General features: G+C 44.2%; 2 protein-coding genes across 3 annotated transcripts; one reads left to right on the forward strand and one right to left on the reverse strand.

The window, feature by feature from the left end:
* Positions 1–5,956: 5,956 nt before the first annotated feature.
* Positions 5,957–9,865, forward strand: LOC100835437 (GTP-binding protein ERG). Of its 2 annotated transcripts, none has more exons than XM_010236161.3 (9): positions 5,957–6,569; positions 7,148–7,237; positions 7,751–7,896; positions 8,022–8,180; positions 8,267–8,333; positions 8,666–8,773; positions 8,856–8,995; positions 9,081–9,195; positions 9,420–9,865. In XM_010236161.3, the coding sequence occupies exons 1-8, from the start codon at positions 6,090–6,092 to the stop codon at positions 9,178–9,180; spliced, it is 1,290 nt and encodes a 429-aa protein (XP_010234463.1). In that variant the 5' UTR covers positions 5,957–6,089; the 3' UTR covers positions 9,181–9,195; positions 9,420–9,865. The 2 variants fall into 2 exon arrangements, with proteins under 2 accessions (XP_010234463.1, XP_003573547.1); XM_003573499.4 differs by having other exon boundaries at positions 5,958–6,569; positions 9,403–9,860.
* A 354-nt stretch (positions 9,866–10,219) lies between these two features.
* On the reverse strand, positions 10,220–13,554 carry LOC100835744 (probable cinnamyl alcohol dehydrogenase 5). Its single transcript, XM_003573500.3, has 4 exons — positions 13,307–13,554; positions 11,016–11,643; positions 10,776–10,929; positions 10,220–10,689 (listed from the first exon to the last, which is right to left on the reverse strand). Exons 1-4 carry the CDS (start codon positions 13,417–13,419, stop codon positions 10,469–10,471), a joined length of 1,116 nt encoding a protein of 371 aa, XP_003573548.1. The 5' UTR covers positions 13,420–13,554; the 3' UTR covers positions 10,220–10,468.
* Positions 13,555–23,631: the final 10,077 nt, after the last annotated feature.

A 23,631-nucleotide genomic window follows, 5' to 3' on the forward strand; every position in this document is an offset into this window, starting at 1 on the left:
GGTAGTTTAATAACCATAAAAGAGAAAGATTTGGGATGTGATTCTCCATCTAGAGAAAAGCTACTACTAGCAAAGTGCTGAACAACGCGTAAACTACAGCAGTTGACATGTATCTCATGGAAAGAATTGGAGAATATATGCACAGGAGCTGGAACCAGTAGTGGAGCGTGACGTCGAACGAGGAACGCCGACGACGATACGACGACCAAATCTTCGGACCGACGGTGTAGATTTAAATTGTATCGTCGAAGCGGATATCACAAATCTCTTAAAACATTTTGCTATTGATGAGAACCAGCTCTTATTTTTATTTTTGAAAAAATTTGTGGAGAAACATTAGCGAGATCATAGGTTTAACTTCGGTGCCTATCAATTTTGACGTGTGGTAAATCTTGATGGTTATATGTGCACCAAGATAATAGGGAGATTCACAGGTTTAATTCCGGTATCCACCATTTCAGACGTCCGATACATCTTGAATTCTTGCTAGACACTTATTTATGATGGATCAGACTGGAGTACCACATTAGCGAGGTGAGGAAATTGCACATTTCATCACTTACTGGGGACGTTGTTGCGCAAAACACCACTTTTATGATTTTTTTGCAAATTTCAGCACATATTGGTCTAATGAGTAGCAGATAGGTCTTAATAGCGTGTTAGATGAGCTAACCACGTTTTGACCTGTGGGCCTCGCATGTCAGTGCCAACGTGGACCGAGCCCCTTACCGCGGTGGACAGGGTCGGGTCTGAGCCAACCGATTAAAATGAAATCATGTCCGATTCGGTGGAGGCAGACCCGATCCGACCATTTTTACCATATTTTGGAACGTAATCAGACGTGATTTCCTTTTAACCAGTTGGCTCCAAACCCGACCCGGTCCACTGGGACAAAGGGCTCGGTACACGTTGTCACTGACATGCGGGACCCACAGGTCAGAAACGTGATTAACTCGTCTAACACGCTATTAGGACCTATCTGCAACTCATTAGACCAATATGTAGTGAAATCTGCAAAAAATTCGTAGAAGTGGTGTTTTGCGCAACAACATTCCCAATAGGTGGTGAAATGTGCAATTTCCTCTTAGCAAGGTTCACAAGTGTCTTGGTGATGTGTAACATTGGCAAGCATTTTAGATGAAACATTGATGTGGATACTTTGGATAATATGGATATTTATGTGATGACATGTATCTTGTTTGGACTTAGTGCTTTGCTAGTGGTGTGTTGATCCATTAGTTTTTTATGTGAAAACATGGCGTGAGTTGGGTTGAAACTTACCCTGAGTCAAGTCGTGGACTTGTGCTCGTACTGGTCATTTGTGTGTTGCTTTCAGGTGTTGCTGGAGCTAGAGGAACGTGGTCGATGACGGGATTGAGGGATGAAGTTTGGGAGAAGCTGAGGTCGAGGATTGAAGTCATGCGGGACGTTCGTGCGAAGGAATAATGGAAGTGAAGGCTACGATGATCCGGGAAGGCATCAGTTTGCCGTACGTTGTTTATACCAGAGATGAACAGTATTGGAGATATTCGACACGTGATGGTCGAGTTTTGAAGACATCATAAGAAGAGTGGATGGCACGGAGTGGCATCGACGTGAAGACATGTAGGTTCAGTCGTGGCTGGATGAGAGCCGTTTAAAGATTAAACAGCAACGTCATCAAGATGGCATCTGATGGAAAAGTAGTCCACATGAAAGTTGTGAGCGTCGTCGAGACGGACAACTTTACTTTCGGAGTCATCTCAATCCGAGTTTCTATGTGGGCTCCACGGGCAGAATACCGACCAGGACAGAGGAGTTCGTGTTGGATTCGGACTCGGTTTAGGGTCGCGAATTTTCCCTTATAAATAGAGGGCGTCTAGGCTAGGGTTTTAGCAAAGACGGGAGGGAACTCAGAGCTTTGAATCTAGATCAATCCTTGGAGAGTTCTTGGATATTGGAAATATGCCCTGAGGCAATAATAAATATGTTATTATCATATTTCCTTGTTCTTGATAAATGTTTATTATCCATACTATAATTGTATTAACAGGAAACTAAATACATGTGTGTGGATAAATAAACAAATACCGTGTCCCTAATACGCCTCTACTAGATTAGCTCGTTGATTAAAAGATAGTAAAGGTTTCCTAACCATAGACATGTGTTGTCATTTAATAACGAGGTCATATCATTAGGAGAATGATGTGATGGACAGACCCAAACCTAAGCATAGCTTTTGATCGTGTCACTTAAGTTTAAATTGTTAATGCTTTTATTATGTCAACTATCATTTCCTTAGACCATGAGATCATGCCACTCCCTAGAACCGGAAGAATACTTTGTGAACATCAACCGTCATCTCGTAACTGGGTGATCATAAAGTTGTTCTTCAGATATCTCGGAAGGTGCTTGTTGGGTTGTATGGATCAAGACTGGGATTTGTCACTCCATGTGACAAAGAGATATCTCTGGGCCCTCTCGGTAATATAACATCCTAATGAGCTTGCGACCATGTGACTAATGTGTTTAGTCACGGGGATATTATATTGCGGTATGAGTAAAGAGAACTTGCCGGTAACGAGATTGAACTAGGTATGGTGATACCGACGATCAAATCTCGGGCAAGTAATATATCGCGAGACAAAGGGAATTGGATACCGGATTAATTGAATCCTCGACATCGTGGTTCAACTGATGAGATCTTCGTGTAATATGTGGGAACCATTATGGACATCCAGGTCTTGCTATTGGTTATTGATCGGAGAGGTGTCTCGGTCATGTCCACATGTTCTCGAACCCGTAGAGTCACACACTTAACGCTTTATGTCGCTAGGGTTCGATGAGATAAATAGATGGTGATATCGAATATTGTTTCGGAGTCTCGGATGGGATCCAGGACATCACGAGGAGCTTCGGAATGGTCCGGAGATAATGATTTATGTATGGAAAAGCTGTTTCAGGGTTTCGGAAAAGTTCGGGATATTTTCTGGTATTGACCGGGAATATTCTAGAAGGTTCCGCAGGTTCTCAGAAGGTTCTGAAATGTTCCAAAATATTCCTGAGAATTTAATTGGGCCTCTATATGAATTAATTGGAGCAATCGAATTAATTATCCCCTAGGCCCATTAGGGGAGAGGGAACCGTGGGGACTCCACCATGAGGTGGAAACCACGTACGTGGGGAGACCACACGTGGGAAGGAGTCCCGAGACTCCTTTCCCTCCCCTGGCCGGCCCTAGACTCTCCTTGGAGGAGGGGCAAACCCTGGCCACCACCCCCCTATATAAATAGAGGGGAGGGGCAGGGGGAGAGGACACACCAAGCTCTCGGCTGGATCTCTCTTCCCTGAGCCCCTCTCCCCCTCCTCTCTAGCGCGCAGCGAAGCCCTGCCCGCGGAGCTCTCCACCATAGTTACCACCACGCCGTCGTGCTGCCAGAATCTCATCGACCTCTTCCCCTCGCTTGCTGGATCAAGAAGGAGGAGACGACATGAAGCTGAACGTGTGGATACCAAGGAGGTGCCGTCGTTTCTGCACTGAGATTGATCTCATCGAAAGTTCCACTACGCCAACAACGATCTCGTGATCGTAACGTTTTGTGGTTTATGAGGGTAAGATGCTCATTATCCCTCTCGTTACTTACATCTACTAGATATGATCTTGGGTTTCTTCCGCACATCTCGTAGGAATTTTTTTGTTTTCCATGCAACAAACCCATCATGAGATGCATGGTTGCATCTTTTGTAATCGATCGACATCGTTGCAATAAAGAAATTCGTTGGTGGTGTCATCTCTGTTCTTCTCGGATCTTCGTGGATTCTTTGTGCTAGATCTTTCTAACACTTTGCTGCAGGTTTATCACGAGTTCATAATACTTTGCTGCAGGTTTACCACGAGATCAAGGAAAGATCGCGATTACTTCATCTTTCTTGTTATTCCTCGAAATCGATTATAGATTAATTCTCGTAACTTTCTATCAGCTGTTAATGTTTTGATCATATCTTTTGATTCGTAAGTCCAATTGAGCTGATTCGTGTTGCGTTGGTTAGATAATTTCAATACCTTTCTTTTGCATACTCGTACGTATTTTTTGGTTCGTCCTATCAAAAGTTACGACTGTTTTACTATCACGGACAGAAACGTAATTTAGAGTTTGAACTTTCGGAAAAAGTTTTAATTTGCTTCTGCACAATCATTCACCCCCCCCCCACCCACCTCTGATTGCCTATCTCGATCTCACCATTGGTATCAGAGCCAAGTCCTTCTAATTTATCTTAACCGGTTGATTAGATTTACTAGATATGGATAGGTATTTTACAAACCCTGTGTGTTCGATGGTGTTGATTTTCAGTTCTGGAAGGCCAAGATGAAGGCATACATCATGGCACAAAGTTACGCCATATGGGAGAAAGTCGCCAAGCCCTACGAGCTCCCCGCGGATGATGCGATCACACCAACAAACTTGGTCCATGTGGAGAACAACTACAAGGCGAGGAACTGCATCATCCAAGGTCTACATCGAAGTGACTTCGACCGTGTCGCTCACCTTGCATCCGCTCATGAGGTATGGAACGCACTTTGTGGTTATCATGAAGGATCAAACTCTGTTAAGGAAGTGCGTCAGGACTTGTACAAAAAGGAGTACATGAGATTTGAGATGAATACAGGTGAATTTTTGGATAAATTCTTTGCACGTTTTAATAAGATTCTCAGCAACTTACGTGCATTAGGTGTTACTTAGTATAAATTTTGTACTAAATGATTTTGATTTTGTATAAACTTTGTATAAATCCAAGACAATTATTATGAATCGGAAAGATTACTACATTAGCCAGGTTCACAAGTTTAACTCACGCATCCATCAATTCTGACGCATGACTTGAAGGCACACTCGGGTTCATGTGGTGTACGTTTGGTTTGTGTGCACCATCCGTGTGTACACCGTAAACTATTTGTATAGGCAGGTACAATGACATCTCACTTTTTTTTGACCAAACAGTGACATGCACTTGATGCTATGTTTCTCGTCGATCCTTGCTCCTTGGCATAGTGATTGGACAAAAAGAAAAGGTGAGAGAACAGATAAATGACTGGGAAAAGACATCGGCATGACTGGGAACAGATAAAAAGTGAGAGAACAGATAAGTGGTCTAGAGGAACATAGGCAGGATCCCGTCTGCACTTGCATCTCCTCTAGAGTTAGGATCAATCCAATAGTGCAACTGTCCAAGAGCTAGTCCGCAGGGACACGGACCCTGCACCACATCTGCTACCCTCGCGCTTGAATAGAGAACTACACCCGTGCCCACACAGAAAAGAGAGCGGCGGGGGCCTCTGTCTGTTCATCTCTTCCCCGGTCTCCCCCCCACCCACGAAAAAGGGAGCTCAGACCTTATCGTGTTTCTGTGGTCTTAAACAGTGCTCCATTTTTTCTTTAAATAAAAGGAGCCAGGCTCCCGATTCCATTAATGAAATCAGCAAATTGTTGTTTCTAGAGGTTCATACAAGCCGAAGCATAAACGAAAAGTGAACTCCATCCATATGGTCCACACACAATTTTGTAATTCTGTTTCAAACTTTGGTCAACAATTGGATTAGCAGTACAAGATTATCGTGAAATCAAGCAATATCATTTGATTCGTATTTAAAATATTTTCTAATGATATTATTCTCTTGCATACATATGTCAAAATATTATTTGCCTACTTCTCGTTTAAAATTTTGCATGAATTTTTGTTTGGGCCTTGTATGCATGGGTGGAGGCATTTCAACAATCTTGGAGTGACCGAGTGAGTGCCCATCCAGATGGCCCAAATATTCCTACATGGTTCCTTCAATCCAACGGGGGAATTTTTATTTTGGGAATCCAGAAGGGGCCTCACCGTGGCACGAGACCTTTTCAGCCGAAGCCTGAGGCCCAATCACTTCCCATCTTCATTCACAGAAAGAAGCCCAAGCCAACTTCCAGTGCCACAAGCCACAGACAGACTCACAGACCTCGTATCGTTTCTCCCCCATTCTCTCTCTCTCTCTCTCTATCTCTCTGCGCGCATTTCTCCAAAAAACGCCCTTAAACCCTCCGCCTCAGCCGCCGGCCGCCGCCGCCGCCATGCGCCGCCTCGTCCAAGCTCTCCGCCCGCTCCAGACTCTAACCTCCTCTACGATCCCCGTCCCTCTTCCCATCCTCCGCCTCCTCTCCACCTCCTCCTCGTCCTCCTCCGCTGCCGCCTCCTCGGACTCCGAATCCCCGGCCGCCGACTTCGACAGCGCCGACTTCTCCCTCACCACCCCGGACCCCACCCCCGTCCGCGCCCACACCCCCGTCTCCGCGCTGCGCAAGCTCCGGTTCGACCCCTCCCTCCGCGCGCGCGCCGACGAGGCGCTCTTCGGCGAGACGAATGCGGTAGATGCGGTGGAGGAGGAGCGGTCGCGGGAGGTGGCGCTCGCGCTGCTCGAGGCCGCGCTGGAGCCGCCCGACGAGGACGAGGAGGAGGGGCCCGGGGAGGTCAGGGAGGAGGACCAGATGTCGCTCTCCGTCGGGATCGTCGGCGCGCCAAACGCCGGCAAGTCGTCGCTCACCAACACCGTGGTATGTGTGGCTTCTTTAATTCCAAAATGAATATTTTCTGCCCCCATGTTAATTGTGTGTTCCACCAATGTCGTCAATAACTAGGAGTAGTTGCTAGTAGTAACAAGCAAGATCATCTCTATTCTCCAATAGTACTTAGCTTGTTAGTAACGTTAGAGAATGCCCCAAAACAAGGTCTCGAATAGCTTGTTAGGGTACTTAATTTGTGTCCATGACCCGCAAAATCTACATAACATTCTAGGACTAAGATAATATGCAGTTCTGCACCATTTATTCCTCTTTATACCCCTCGGTTCAGCTATTCCTGAATCCAGATGCCATGTATTACCATCTGAAGACCATTAAGTGACCCAAATAAATGGATAGTATATTTTCTAAATACAAACTGGTTGTTGTGAAAGTTCTAGAGTGACATCTATTTCAGTGAGGGAGTATCAATACTGGATGTCAATTGCTGCTGCTGTTATGATGCCTTTTTCAATGGTTTAAGTATTTCTGCCATATTGATAGTAAAATCACCGGCTTTGTAGCTAAATGTATTGATTCCTTACGTTTCCTTGGTTTATATTTGCTATCAGGTTGGATCAAAAGTGGCTGCAGTCTCCCGCAAGACAAATACGACAACTCATGAAATTTTGGGGGTGCTGACAAAAGGGAAAACTCAGATAGTATGTTCTGTTATCAAATATCTATATGTGCTAGAACAGGGGTCTGCATTTTTCATCTTTTGACCTTAGCATGGTTCTCTAAAACACATCAATTATGAGGCAAATGGTAGTACCACCCTTGACACATTATTAATAGCCAGGCGGGATTCAAAACTGGGTTGCTTGGTAGCACAATCTTTTTGAAATGACTTGGTTGAATATTGTTTTCAAATAATTAGAAACTAGAAATGCTGTGTATAGTTTCTCATGTCCTTCGGAACTTGTATTTTTCTTCGTGAGTTTTGATTGCATTAACGCATCTGATTACTACATCAGTAGTGCATGCTATCTATTTTATTCTTCGAAATTATGAAAATTATATTTGCAATGTAAAGCATATGTATCTAATTTACATCATAATATAATACTATCCATAGATACACCTCGTAATTAAAGATCTGCTGCGAAAAACATGACTCTCAGAATCCTGTTAAAAATCTTCTTGAAGTTTTCAGCTGATAAAATTCTCTGCAGTGCTTTTTTGACACCCCAGGGCTCATGTTAGGGCACCATGGATTTCCTCATAGGGATGTCACAGTTCGTGTGGAGAGTGCCTGGAGTTCAGTTAATCTCTATGATTTACTAATAGTCATGTTTGACGTGAACAGGCATCTTAAGATGTAAATTCTTTGTCTCACATCTATTTTTCATCTTTATTTTCCTGTCAGGATCAGCAGTCAAGTTTCAGCCAGAATTTTTCAATATAACTGGTGATGGTGAACTAAACATGTTTTCATTTATACAGGCCTGATTCGAGAGTGATAAAGTTAATAAAACGATTGGGTGCCGAAGTAAACCCAAACCAGAAACGCATATTATGCATGAATAAGGTTGACCTAGTGGAAGACAAAAAGGACTTGCTTAAAGTTGCAAAGGAATTTGAAGATCTTCCTGGATTTGAAAGGTGCTCCTTAGTTTGCATGTGGGCTTACATTGTCTTTCTATTTTATTTTTTTTATCTGCCTGATTGGAATTTGCTTCGAATGATAGGTACTTCATGGTATCTGGACTAAAAGGCAAAGGAGTGAAAGACCTAGTACAGTACTTGATGGACCAGGTATTTAAACTTGTGCCCAACACTTGGTTTACCTTGAATTTTAACTGGCTATATTCTCTGTACTTGTAAATTGTACAGTGTTTGGGATGAAAATCCAGAAGATTTAGGAACCTCATGAATTCAATATTCTTGTTTTGATGCTTCTTTTATTATTTTGCTCCAAACTGAAATGTCTTTGGTTGCTAACTAATAACTAGGGCTTTTCAGTAGCAAAATAACATTAACGAGCCTTTATGTGCTCCTTTTAGGTGCTTTTCAGTAGCAAATTTGATATATCTGATGGGATCAACTTTCTTCTGATCAATTTGCGAAACAATATCTCTTACCTATAGGCAGTGAGAAGACCTTGGGACGAGGAACCAACCACAATGACTGAAGAAGTAATGAAAACCATATCACTGGAGGTCGTACGAGAGAAGATGCTAGATCATATTCACCAAGTAATTTCTGTACATATTTCTGATGTGGAACTTGGTGCTCCTTGATTACGACGGAATTATTTGCTAAATATGACATCTGCAGGAAATACCATATGTAATTGAGCATCGGCTGATGGATTGGAAAGAGCTAAAAGATGGTTCTCTTAGGGTAGAACAGCACTTCATTGCACCTAAGCAAAGCCAACGTCAGATTCTTGTCGGGAAAAATGGCTCCAAGATCGGGTAATATTCTCTTACTAAAACGTGCTCCTATTGAATGTGCTCGCGTGTTTGATACTGATGTGTTTGTTTGGGGCAATTGTTCCAGGAGAATCGGTATTGAAGCCAATGAAGAATTGAGGTCCATATTCAAGAGAGATGTCCATTTGATGCTCCAAGTTAGAGTTGCTAAGAAGAGAAGTTCTTGAATGGATGATCACAAGGTGAGTATATTCATTTCATTCACTCTGTTAGAGTACCCTGTTTTGTCAGTCTGTTACCTGCTTTGATATAAAAACTAGAACTGTAAAAGTAGCTGCTAATTTTCTGCAAAGTTTGGCCTCTAAATTCTAATTTTGTTTAGTCTCATGAATTCTGATGCTTTGATTATCCATCAACTTTTGAAGTAAATCATACATTACCTTATGCAGTTCTAGTGCATGTATAGACAGCATCGGGACTGAGATCTGCACCACGGTGATGGCAAAATATCCATTGGGATTACGGCTTGAATGAACTAACCTGTCACACGAGCCCGTGCGTGAAAGAAGGAATTAACCTATGTCTATGCATTCAATCATGAGCTGGTTATTCCTGACGACAAGCCTCGCTAGATAATATTTTGCACGGCGTATGGAAATGGCTTGTGAAGTGGTGGCCTGTGCACCCGGAGTATGTTGTGTTTGCGAAATACAGATGTATGAATGGCTACAGATTACTGATATTATTATATAGTTCTTTGTGGTTCAAATAAATTGTTGAAATAGCCTGTGATCTGACGACAATGAAGACACAGTTTTGTGCTCCTACTTGCTTTCAGAATCTTGTTCAAACTAGCTTTCCAGATTGTTCAAGACATGTTGTGCTATACTACAGATAGCTTCTGTTATTTCAGATTGTTCTACCTTCATCGAAGTTGCGTGTTCTTCCCTGCTTTGATTCTATTTTTGGTGTCAGAAGGAATTATTGCTGATGATGTTTCTGTTGTACTCTTTCAACGAAGAGGTAGATTGAAACTTAATTATAAACCGGGGCAATAGTGGATCTCTTTCAACGAAGATGTGGACTGGTCACTGGGGTAGGTAGTTTTCGTGGTGCACTCAATAGCTAGAGAAGATCTTTCAACGAAGACGTGGGTAGGAGCTTCGAGCTATTGCGTGCAGAAGACTCCGGGCGCTTAGGCAATTGGATTTTTGCGCAAGAAAATAAGAAAGAGAAAGAAAGAAGAGGAACTCTTGAAAGATAGGATGACCGCAAGAAGTAAAATCCTCCCATCAATTCCCACAAAGAAAAGAACAATGTCTACAACATATGACCACCCATTATGTTTCTACATCAGCGTCACAGATTTTCGTCTTACTCGCCGGCGTTCTAGACACAACCACAAAACACTACACTGCGACATCACTGACAACAATTTGGAGACTGTTTATTCCTATAGTTTGTAAGCAGAGACCAGCGAACGACGTTGGCAGGCAGGCAGGAGCAGCACTGGTATCACTCTGCGGCGGCTCCGGCGACCTTGTCGAGGGTGTTGGCGATGTCGATGACGAAGCGGTACCTAACGTCGGCCTTGACGAGACGCTCCAGGGCCGTGTTCACGTAGTCCGCTCCCACCACCTCGATCTCCGCCGTCACGCCGTGCTTCGCCGCAATGTCCAGCATCTCCTGCGTGTCGGCCATGCCGCCGATGCAGCTCCCGGCCAGGGTCTTGTTCTCTGCACAAATGTTTACCAGATTACTGGTTTCTTCCTACACCTGAGCCACGAGTAGGTAGAACGATGATTTATGAGGAAAGACTTACTAGCAACGAGGGCGAAGGCAGGGACCTCGATGGGCTTGTCAGGGAGGCCGACCATGATCATCTTGCCGTTGGGCTTCAGCAGCCCAAACAGAGGGGCCATGGGAACGTTTGCAGACACCGTGTTGATGATGCCATCCATGGTGCCCATCGCTGCCTGCAGCCAAGGAAACCAAAACATGAGATCTTTTAATTTCTCCCCTGGACAAACTAATCTGTGACCAACCATCATCTTAATTTCACCTTCATCTCTTCGGGGTCTTTGCTGACGACGAAGGCGTCGGCGCCGAGCAGCCCGAGGGCCTCCTCCTTCTTCCCGGGCGACGAGCTGATCACGGTCACCTTCATCCCGAACGCCTTGCCGAACTTGACCGCCACGTGGCCGAGCCCGCCGAGGCCCAGGACCCCCAGGTGCAGCCCGGGCACGTTGAGGCCGTGGTACTTCATGGGGCTGTACACGGTGATGCCGGCGCACAGCAGCGGCGCTCCCTTGTCCAGCGGCATGGCGTCGGGAAACCGGACCACGAACCGCTCGTGCACCACCACGGCGCTCGAGTAGCCGCCGTAGGTGCAGGTGCCGTCGCGGTCCGTGGAGTTGTAGGTGAAGATCATGCCCGGGCACTGGTTCTCGAAGCCGACGTCGCAGCTCTCGCATGATTGGCATGAGTTCACCATGCACCCGACGCCCACGCGGTCGCCGGCCTTGAACTTGGTCACGTTCTTGCCCACCTCTGTCACCTCGCCGGCGATCTCGTGCCCTGGGATCATCGGGTACGTGGCGTTCGCCCACTCGTTCCTGATGCTGTGCAGGTCCGAGTGGCAGATCCCGCAGTACAGGATCTTTATCGCCACGTCATCGTCCCCAGTGCTCCTGAAAGATTACGAGAAGAAACAGGTTAAAAAGTGTGTCAATCCAAACAATATATACAGGCCAAGATCAAACCAAATTAATGATATAGGTAACAGTGTTCACTAGTAGTATTAGTCAACTCGTTAGGTGGTCACTCCTGCAAATTGGTCCAGCTTGTCATGCATGCAAATGACCAAAACTTGTTGTGATGAACTTTTTTTAATCAACTGCTGATTTTTTTTTTGTTCAGACAAATAGTTTTACTCATCCAAGCAAGTGCAAACAAAAGAGATAGCTCAGACCTTTTCAGGCAAATAGACACTTACACAGAATTTTACTAAATTTAGCAAAGAAGACTGCAGAGCATCGATCCATCTATCAACCACCTTACACTAGTATGTATAGTAAGACCATAAAATTATGTCATCGTATGATTTCCTATGAAAATTCTAATGGTGAACTTGTGATAAGAGGTACCATTTGCATCTAATGAACATGAAAAAAATTCTTCTAGCAATCAATCTGTCAAGACATGGACGTTTTCTTTGCAGGGAAAAGACAAACAAGCTTGACTGCATGCTGTATGATAATCAACATCAATATGTACTTTGAACTGGCCGAGGGTACTATATAGCTAAAATTAATTTTCTCAGAACCTTAAATCGTCACAACAACCTCGGTTCCTACGGCAGTGGTGTCAGTTCCCACGGTTCAATGCGTGCACTGCCTCTTTCCCTCAGAGAGATACGTGCCGTTGAGATTTGCCCACATGAGCCAGTCGACTCATACCACACACAGAAAGAGCTAAAGCGACGGGCGCACACAGCGGTACTACAAGGTGACTACAGGCAGTTGAGGGTGACTCATGGCTTGACAGTGGCGTCAATGTTCATTTGCTTGAATTGGTCATGCACACATAATTCTGGCCTAGCTTCTGTTGCATGGTACACAACCCTGATAGTATGTCACACTCGTTTACCGCATCTAAAATGAAGGCTTCATTTGGAAAGACCAAATTTCACATAAGTGTGACATTAGAAATTCAATCATGTTAGCCATATCTTAATCCAGAAAAACAAAATCCACATAGGATCGAGTACCAAACGAACGAGAATTATCCACGCGGATTCACAATAATCATAAGGGCATGTTGGGAACATTGGAGGATTCGCAGTCCATATCCCACTATAATCGATCGAGATAAGTATCGCCAACACCAGTGTGAAAAGTTGCTACAGAAAACAAAATTTCTAGCTAGCTGAATAATTTTGCGAGAATTCCAGCAACAGTTCGCGTCTAAGATGACCCCGCTAAGCGATTAATCAGGTCCAATATAATTCATCGTTAACCACCATTAGCTAGACGACAATCTTCCTGGAATAAATTATTCCCCAGAAGCATGCAGAGCTACTAGTACGTTCGCTGCCCGGGGATTACCGGAAAAAAAACAAGCGCAAACCGGGCGAATCGGACGGCGCACAGCGCCGCCATAACCCTAGGGACCGGATCCAACCCGTCCGCACGTCCCCGGTGGCGGCCCGGCTCAAACGACGATCGATGGCGGCGGCGCACGGACGAACAAAACAACGAACGGCAAAATTAAATCCTAGATACACAGGGACATTCTATAGAAACCCCACGGGCTGATCGAGAGAGGAAGAGAGGCGCGTGGGCTCGATGGTACCTCCGGGTGATGGCGAGCGGGGAGAGGTGGCCGGAGGCGTCGCGCGCGGCGAGCCCCACCGCCTTCTTCGTGTGCTGCGGGTGCCCGCCCTGCTCCGCCGCCGTGGGTGCCATCGGTCTCTCTCCCTCCTCACGCTTCTAGAAGGATCGATCGATGACGAGGGGACGAGATTGGAATGGAATTAGGGAGCGCTCTCTCGTCTCTGATATGCCAGCTGGGGAAGCGAAGGGAGGAGGGGTGGCGTGCTTTATAGCCGGCCTCCTAGTCACTGCCAGGTCGGGGCCACCTGCCCAGGGACGGGGTGAGCGGTGACGTCAGCGACCGCCGGGACTTGAAACGGGAAACGGGGCCGAGGACGAGGAGGAACTTTTAACTCCGGAACGGTCGCGACCGTTCTGGCTCGCTCCCGCAGTCCCGCGTCGGTATGAACAGTCCGTGCCTACAGAAAGCATTCCCCAGCCAGCCAGCCGGACACTTGTTGCGTCCGATTTTTTTTATTTTTTTTGCCCGCTGCCAACCAAGTGAAAACGAAAGCGACGGTGATGCAAGAAAGATGAATGTGCCTGTCAGAAAAAGAAGAGGAAGATGAATGTGTACGGGAGTATAAGATATGTTTTGACTTTTCCAATGCACATGCAATTTCACTATAACTTTGACTTATATATATATATGTTTAAAAAATTAGTAAAAAATATGACGTACAAGTCTTTTGCAAAACACATACTACAATGATATTATTATTTGCAAAACGCATACTCCTTCCATCCCAAAATAACTGACGTGAATTTGTGTAGATTTTTATAAATTCACTCCGGTTAATTCAGGACGGAGGGAGTACAATGTTGTGGAATGGAGAGAGTACGTAGAACCCAAGTGCGGTTTTGGGCTCATAGCGATTGCACCACATCACCTACAAATATTGCACGTGACACAAATTTAATTGGTGCCTTTTGACTGTCTCATTATGGACTCTTTTTTTAAGGAACAGTGACTACTTTTCACTCATTGTGTACTTACTTTTGTATTTGCATGAATCTCAGCCAGTGACTTAGAAGTAGAGTGGCATACGCATCACATCCATTTATACAAAAATCATTTGTGATATCTAGAAGATCGTAATAATAAGAAGCAATTGTTCTCAAACCCTCGATAAACATCCTGCTCGATCAGTTCGAGTCCCAACAAATCTAGAATCTCCTTTTCCGGTGCTCTCTCTTTCCCACATCGATCCACCGCGCGCACGGCCGGCCGGTCACTGAAGTCAACAGGGGCCCCGTGTGATCGGATCCAGTGCATTGGCTGTCCCGTTCAGGAGGTTGTTCAGACTTGGTACATCCATCGGTGCTTTGGCTTTGGCTTTGGGAGGCCGACACGTTGTGCTACTACGTCCTTTTGATTTGTCGGCCAGCCGGCCGGGTGTCGTCCGTGGTCCGTCACATTGTTTGCACATGCAGTTTCATTTGGAAGGGAAGACATATATAGAGCTGCAAAGCCTGCAACTAGGTGCTGCTGAAGCTGAAGAGCGTTTGCTAGTCCAACGGTTGTCCGAACCCACGTGCATTGGGAGCTAGCCGGCCATGCATGCTTTCTGTAGCTCTCACTTGTGGGCGCGATTGGAATATTACTCTTTTCGATTCTTTCATTTTCTTCTCTCAAAAGCGATGGAGATGTCTCGCTGTTTGCCGACGGTCGTCAGAATTAATCGGAGAGGTATCCGTGCGTGCAGCCTCGCGGCGCCGTCGATCGGCCAGCTAGCAGCCGTAATCGATCTGCGGCACCTTCTCGGCCCACACCGTACGTACCGTTCGGTGCTCGTTTCCTTTTTATTCGGACTATACTATCCAACCATCCTCTTCTAGTCTCGTGTGGGCTTTTAAACACTTGCTTCTACCTCTAATTAAAGCGATTTCGGTCCGTATGTTTTCAGTGTCTTGTAGCAGTGACACGTACGTACCATGCGAAGCTGAGCACACGATCGAGCTCCATCGATGGATCAGGTGTGTGGCGATCCAAGGATATCGTAGAGGTTACCGAATTTCCAGGATTCGTGGCTGCCATATAGTATTAGGAGTATATCCTGCTGACTGAGATAGGGAGTTAATGCTGGATTCTTTTTTTTTGGAAGACAAGTCAATCCGATTGGCGCGCAACATGTTGTCGGTGCACAAACAAAGACGTATGTACTCTCGACCGGCCGGTTCTTTGTTAATTGACGTTTTCCCCGCGCCGGTCTCTCTCAGAAAGGAACGGAAACAAAATGAAAACGATTTGTGTTTTTGGTACTCGTAGTAGTACCGTACGAGGCTAGCCGCTAGCGCTAGCGTGTGTGTACGTGTCTTCTGCGTGTGGCACGCGCGGTGCTCCAGCAGGGTCGGGGAGTCTGCACATCCTGCGCGCTGCGGCCCGAAGGGGATGACGAAAAGAAAAAGAAAGAGAAAAAGACAGAGAGGGAGAAGATGCTGATTTCTTTTTGGAAAGAGATATATATATATATATATCTTACTAATACAGAGGGTTACGGTACTCCCATGAAGAGAGCATATGCAAGTGCATTCTTGTATAACTTGGTTACAAGAACAGCGGAAACATCACGTCTAAGACGGGAAAGACTACAGCTTGAGTCTGATGGCAGGTCAGTTGAGAAGACTGACACAAAGTCACAACTGAAGTCTACAACATGCCTTGAAAGTGCGAGCTAGCCGTAGAGCCAGCGACTCTCCCAGCAATCGAGCGGGCAAATGCACACGAGGTTAGGAATATTGGGCTGTAGATCTTGGAGGCGCTTCACCGAGCCCAATAGGAATCTTTCTCGATCATCAAATTTAGGGATCAACAACAATGGCTCTCTCACCTGCCATCTGCGAATCAACCCGAATGATCGAGAATCACCGTCTTCAGCATGTTCATTAGTTAGTCTTGTTTCCAGAATGCAAAGGATACACTCACACTTAAAGCTCTTAACACCCCTCAAGCCAAGCTTCAAAGCACAGCGCTGCTCAAGCAGGATTTCATGGAATGAAGATCTAAGAACCATGAAGAAATTGATTTCAACCGTGACAAGGTTCAGATTAGAAATCTTCCACGAATAGCTAACATCATCAAATGAGCAGCGAAAATGAAGCTCAGGCACCGAGCATCAACCATCAGGATTCATGACTCCTGATCTCCTAATCACCAACGGGCTCTGATATCTCATAGCACCCTGTTCTCTGCTACTGACCACCAGGAGAGGAGAAATATGGTGGCTCACCGTGTAGATTGCAGAGGAGATGACGGCCTTGAAGCACAAGGGGTGAACAGAACCCTAAACCTGCAATCTCCCCCACACATCCATCTTGATTTCTCTGCACTTTTCAACGCCAAACACATGCGCCGTGAAACCAGCACTCCATGAGCATGGGTTTTGCCGAACTAATGCCCCGGGATCCTCCTTGACCGGCACAGGCAAAGATCCAACGAAGAAATCATCAGATCTACTGCGAAAGCAGTTGGGCCACCTGCAAGAAAGGGAAAAAAGTTGGATTTTCAGGATCTCTGGAGATGAATCGATGGGATTATTGGGGATAGGAGGAGGAAAGGAGGCACTGGCCTGACCGGACCGCCGTGCCGCTCACCAGCCGCGCTCAACAGAGGCAACAGGGAGGACGCCATGGCAGGACGGAGCAGGTTAGGGCCAAGGGGAACAACCTCCAAAGAGATGGAGATGAGGCAACTAGCTAAAATATACAAAGCACATCCTCCCCTTCCCCTCCCACTCCGGCCGGCGGTGCCGGCGAAGGAGAGGGGAAGAGGAGTAGGCCGACCGATGGGCTAAGAAGACCAGGGGCTGCTGGAGAGTTCGGGAGAGGAAAAGCGGTGGGAGAGAGGGGGCTGTGGTGAAGATGCGGATTCGGCATCTGGTTCGTCCGAGGAGTTCTTAACCAAAGTAGCGTGTCTTGTAAAACGTACTAGAAAGTAGAGAAAAGTCTATTTTAAGGGTCTGCCAGCAACATGAAGAATGGCGAGGAAGGAGAAGCAAGGAGCAGTCAGACCGTAAGAGGCAAGAGAAAAAACAAAAAGGACTACCCAGTCATGAATCTTGACAGAAATCGCCTGTTTTTTCCACAAATTTCAGGCGCCTGTCAAATCGAGAGAGAATTTGTCTAGATGGTTTCTAACCACAGTTTTTGTACACATGATAGTATAATACATATCAAACCAATTATTCCTCTGATTAATTTTTGTAATACCTAGCTGAAATGCCCATGCGTTGCAAGAGAACAACAAAATAAAATATACATTCAAAAACATGCATCAAAATCTCTCTTTGCTCTTCTTTAACGATCACCCAATATCCATTTAAAAAAGTTTTCTTCTGAAGATTGTGTCTCTATACTCTAGTCTCTCAAAATAAAACAATACATTTTCTTCTGAAATTATAACATCACCCGGGCAAATAAGTTTTGAGACGGAATCACTTTTTTTTTAGTTCTCTCCACTATTTCACTTCACCCGTTAAAACAAAGAGTTAGAATGGGCAACAAATTTATGTTTTGCCAGCGTGATATTCTCTCTACTATGCCCTAGGTGCTACCACCATTCTCTTTCGCAGTCTGTCTTATTAGCTTCTTCTAACAATTCGCCATCACCTCATGTAATTTAGCCCTAGGTGGAAACGGACGTGGCTGGGAAACGAAAGAGGGGACCATCCGTGGCCGCGCCTGGGAGACAGAGGGGATGGCCGTGGCCTTAGTTCCTTGCCTGATAGGTGCCCGATCGGGTCTCATCTTCTGACTCCCCTAGTGTTTCGGCGGAGCGATCTTTTTCTCGTCAGATTCGGAGTTGTTGCCTGACTCTCGTAATGATCCCGCTGGTGATGGATTCCCTCGCGGAATTCCAGTCCAATTCGGTGCAGGTAACGAGCCAGCCGGTTTATTAGCTCCAGTCCAATTTGGTGTAGGTAACGGACCAGCCCGCTTAATAGGCCTAAAATACGTGCAATTTTGAAGGGCCCATAATTTTTTTTGAAAAGTTTGACAGACGACAGTGAATGTATAGAATAACTACGAAATGTGTGGCCAGCTAGAACTAGCAATAACATCGATCACCTGTGAAACTTGATGATACAAGTACAAGGGTCACCAGTTCGTGTGCGAATTGAACCCGATGGAGAAAAAACATGACATACATGTGTATGTGATCGTTCGGGAGTCGGAACGAGACATATATGTATATATATATATATATATATATACACACACATATATATATACACACACATGTATGTATGTATGTATATATATACATATATCTATATATACACACACATCTATATACACACACATATATATATATACACACACGCATATATATATATATATATGGACACACACAGTGGTCGACGATGACATACAGTGTAAAGGCGGTCCCGGGCTCCCGGCCGGAGACATAGTTGTGGCTGTTCACACACTGCACATCGTTAATTTGAGTGGTACGTACTGCTTTGCGCGTTCGCGGGGGGTCGCCGTCGGCGCCCGTGACATGCACACACACTGCACGGCTTATATAGCTTTGGAATGTAGCCAGTGCGACGTGGGGTGGTGCTGATGCATGAGCATGTTTTTTGTTGTTGAAAAACACAACTTTAATACGTGCATGTGTATATACATGCTCACGTCATTACACGCTCAAATCCATACATGTACACTGCGTTTAATTACTGGAAACTGAAGTCATGCATGGAAGATCCGAGGGTAAAGCTGTTGATGAGATAACAAGATACAAGAGTACGCATTTTGGTGCCACACAATAATTTTGCGTAATTAACCTTGCTGTGACACGTTCTGTGTTACGGGAAAAAAACTTATACTCTCTCCGTCTCATATTAAATGACTTAAATTTGTGTAAATATGGATGTATTTATGACTAAAAAACGTCTAGATACATGTAATAAAAAATTCACTTAATATGGAACTGACGGAGTACTATAAGTGTGTCTATGTCTTAGTCTCGTCTGATTTTTAAGAAAAAAAAATTAAATTCAAGTCGAGGAATCAGAGTCGTTGAATTGGTATCTAGATGCCATTTTATCCTTCTTTCTTCATCGTTCATTTCGAATCTCAAAGCACAAGCCATATACAATGACCGATCAATCAACTTAATTATTTCTAACTAAAATCCAGACGATTTAGATATAGCTAGCAAAACCGATAATCTAATATGCACCTAGCTAGCTAGGTCCATATGTCTATCCCGTCCGTGAGTTTGTACAAATAAAATTCAAGGGGAAAACCCATATATGCTACTAGCTATTATAAAGTGGTAGGTTCATGCATAAAAAACCATGAAACAAATGAACAAAAAGCGTGCAGACAGAACTCGTGGTGTGACTGTTCCACATGTGTGTATATATGGACCAAACAAACTTCATTTCAGCTATAGCTACAGTATGTGTGAGAGCCACAGGCGCCTTACGGTTGTGTGGCGAACGGCGACGACGGACAAATGGAAATGGAGCCTAGCTAGCTAGCCTGGTGAAGTCGCGATTGATCCCCACGTGATGCACGACGGCATCTGGACGACAGTCATGTTTAGTTTCAATCATAAACTCGCGGATTTGAAAAACGGTTTCTTAAACTTAACAAGTTGGGTCATTTTAGTCCAAAATGACAATTTCAGACCAAATTAGGCCACGTTGACATCTGACGTGGCTCGGGGGGTTCTTTTTGCAGAATTGCGGCTTCTGGAATCTTGCGTTGGCCCTCTTGGAAAAATATGGGTTCTAACCCGCAGCTTAAATCCCTAACCCTAGCCTCAGAAATTCCCAAATCTTCCCACTGCTCTCCTGAAGCAACCGCCGGCCGTGTCGCTGTTCCAGTAGTTGCCGCAGAAGCCATCGACGTCATTCGTGTGGACGTCGATGGAGCCGCCGTTCAAGTCGTCGTCATCTACGCGATTCCATCTGTGTGGGTGCCACCGGTTGTGCCGTCGGAGATTGTTGACAATCGCCTCCGGCAGTCCGGCCCTTCTGTTCCGTCGCTTCGTCTCCCTCGGACGAGGCAGTGTAACTGAGGAGGACAAAGGCCCAACGGTCTAACACGCAACGAGTGAGGTTTTTTTTAATAAATCAAACATGCCACCTCTTTGTAGCGATGCTGGACCGCGGGTTATAGGCAAAAAATACCTGGGGTTCAATGAAAGAAAAACAACGGCCGCAAATTTGCAAAGAAGACCCTCCCAGCCACGTAAGATGACAGAGTAGCCTAATTTAGCCCGAATTCATCAATTTGGACTATAAGTGAACCCACATGCCAAGTTTAAGGGGATGTTTTTCAAATCAGTAAATTTAGGATGAAAATAAACATCCCTGCCAGGTTTAAGAGCATGCATGCAATTTCCTCCATCTGGATCCATCGCCACATATGTCGTCCTCGGGGGTTCATCGTCTGTCTTTGGAGCACTTCCGGTTAATTTGGAGGATATATACCAGAGGTTTAATTTCAGGGATTATAACTCGTGCATGCAATGCATGGTTGCCATCTGACCTGCTGTGCTGGCCGGCCGAGACGGAAGAGTACAGCACACGCTTCGGCTACTTTTGGTCGTTCCACGGTCGGTCGGTCGGTCGGTCATTGTCGAGCGTCTCATTTCGTTTTTCCTTTTTTTTCCATTTAGTTTTTTCTTAATTCGACGCAGGAAGAAAACAATATTTTCTCAACTTGCCGTTGCCGTAGGTTAAGAAGTTCATGCACCGAACCGGTCAAACTGAGAGAAAAAAGACAATTTAGCTGTATACTTCAACACCCTTCAGTTGGCTCTCATAGACCTAAATGTGTAGGTCAAAAGTATGGGTCTCGAACAAAACATTTGAAGAGCTTCATACACCAAACCATTCACCCAAAAGGTCAACAACAACTTACTACTCACCTATTTCTTCCGTTCCATAATTCTTGTCAAAATATTACATGTATCTGTACGTCTTTTACAAATAAATACATTCATATTTGGACAAATTTGGAACAAGAATTATGAAACGGAGAGAGTGACTTATCTATGCATGCAGCTAACTACTTGTATCATTAGGCCCAATCGCTCCGTGCCATACTACCATGCCTCACGGCAATCACACATGCACATACGTGCTGGACTGCAACATACATTAGTTCGACCTGATGATGTCGAACAGGATGAGTGGCGAATGCGCGATGATGTCGTAAAGCGGCGAAAGATATATAGATCTAGGCTTGTGTTTAGAGGATTATCATTGTAGGAATGCTTTACAACAAGAGTTTAATCACGTGGGGAGAGAAAATGAGATTAGATGGATGCAAAGGTCTAAGGAAAAAGACTTATTGCAAGGAGATAACAATACTTCTTATTTTATGGTAAAAGCCAGTGGGAGAAAGAGAAAGAACAAAATATTTCAGTTAGAACAGGACGAAGGGGTGATAAAAGGAGACCAGGATATTCTGCCATATGCTACTAACTTTTATAAGGATTTGTTTGGTCCAGTTAAATTACTACATATCTCTTTGTTACAATCGGTAGAGTGTGTGCTGAATGACCAAGATAGAAAAATATTAAGTTGTGATTTTACTTTGGAGGAAATTAAGAAGGTAGTTTTTGGTATGGCCCATAATAAAGCGAGTGGGCCAGATGGTTTCCCTATAGAATTTTATCAGAAATTTTGGCAGATTGTTTGTCATGATTTGTTAAGAATGTTTAAGGATTTTTAGTAAAGGAATGCTGGACATTTCTAGATTTAATTATGGGGTTATTACCTTGTTGCCTAAGGGGGCTGGAGCAAATAAGATCCAAATGTTTAGGCCTATATGCTTATCGAATGTAATGTTCAAAATTTTCACTAAAGCTGTGCATAATAGAACTGCCTTAGTGGCTGATAAAGTGATAGATTAGATTCAGGCTGCTTTCATAAAAAGGAGATACATACTTGATAACGTAGTTCTTTTGCATGAATGCCTAAATGATATTCATAGACATAAGAAATCTGGTGTCCTTTTCAAGGTAGACTTCGAGAAGACTTATGATAAAATAAATTGGACTTTCATGTTTCATGTTCTAGGCATGAAGGGCTTTCCTTCTAAATACATAGACTGGGTAATGAGCATTGTTAGTGATGGTAAAATAGCTATCATGGTTAATGACATAATTGGTCCTTATTTTAAAACTAAAAAGGGATTAAGGCAAGGGGATCCTTTATCCCCAATTCTTTTTAACATAGCTGCTGATACTTTTGCAATTCTAGTTAAAAGGGCCCAAGAACAAGGTTTAATTCAGGATCTTGCATCTGATTTAATTGATGATGGTATGATTATCTTACAGTATGCTGATGACACCAATTTTTTGCTTTGAGGATGATCTAGATAGTGCTAGGAATTTAAAATTCATTTTATGTATTTTTGAACATTTGACTGGCTTGAAAATCAACTTCCATAAAAGTGAAGTATATTGTTTAGGGGAAGCAATGGTTAATCAAGAAGAATACTCTCTGATTTTTACATGTCAAATAGGGAAAATGCCTTTTAAATATTTGGGTATTCCCATTAAAGATAAACGTCTTAGTAACGGTGATTGGAAAAGTATAGAGGATAAAGTAGAAGGTAAATTAAGTTGCTGGTAAGGAAAAATTCTATCACTAGGTTAGAGACTTACACTAGTGGAAGCTGGTTTAAGCAATGCTCCCAGTTATATGCTCTCTTTGTTTAGGATTCCAAAAGGTGTTATGAAAAGAATTGACTTTTTTAGAGCTAAACTCCTTTGGCAAGAGGATCAAGGGATTAAGAAGTACCATATGGTTAATTGGCCTGAAATCTGTCAACCTAGAGACCAAGGGGGTTTGGGTGTAACTGATCTAAACATTAAGAATATTAGCTTGTTATGTAAATGGTTGTGGAAGCTAGCTTGAAAATGAAGACAGGGTTTGGCAGGATATGATTAGAGTAAATATATCAAGAAGCAGCTTTTATTCACTTGTGAGTAGAAAAGAGGCCAATCACACTTTTGGCAAGGGCTTATGCAAGTAAAGAATATTTTCATTAATTGTTGTAGAAAACAAGTGGGTAATGGAGATAGAACTTGTTTTTGGGAAGAACATTGGATTGGGGATGGTCCTCTGTGTTCAAAGTTCCCTAGACTTTATAATTTAACTAATAAGCAATTCATCTCAGTTTCTGCAATCTTTAAATCTCAATGGCAATGCATTAGCTTCAGGAGATCCTTCTGTGAGGAAACATTAGAAATGTGGACACAACCGAGAATGTTGTGTCTAGGTGTCTGTCTAAATGAGGAACAAGATAGATGTGTTTGGAAACTAACTAGTTGTGGGC

The sequence above is a fragment of the Brachypodium distachyon genome, chromosome 3 (genome assembly GCF_000005505.3).
Source record: "Brachypodium distachyon strain Bd21 chromosome 3, Brachypodium_distachyon_v3.0, whole genome shotgun sequence".
Lineage (NCBI taxonomy): Eukaryota > Viridiplantae > Streptophyta > Magnoliopsida > Poales > Poaceae > Brachypodium > Brachypodium distachyon.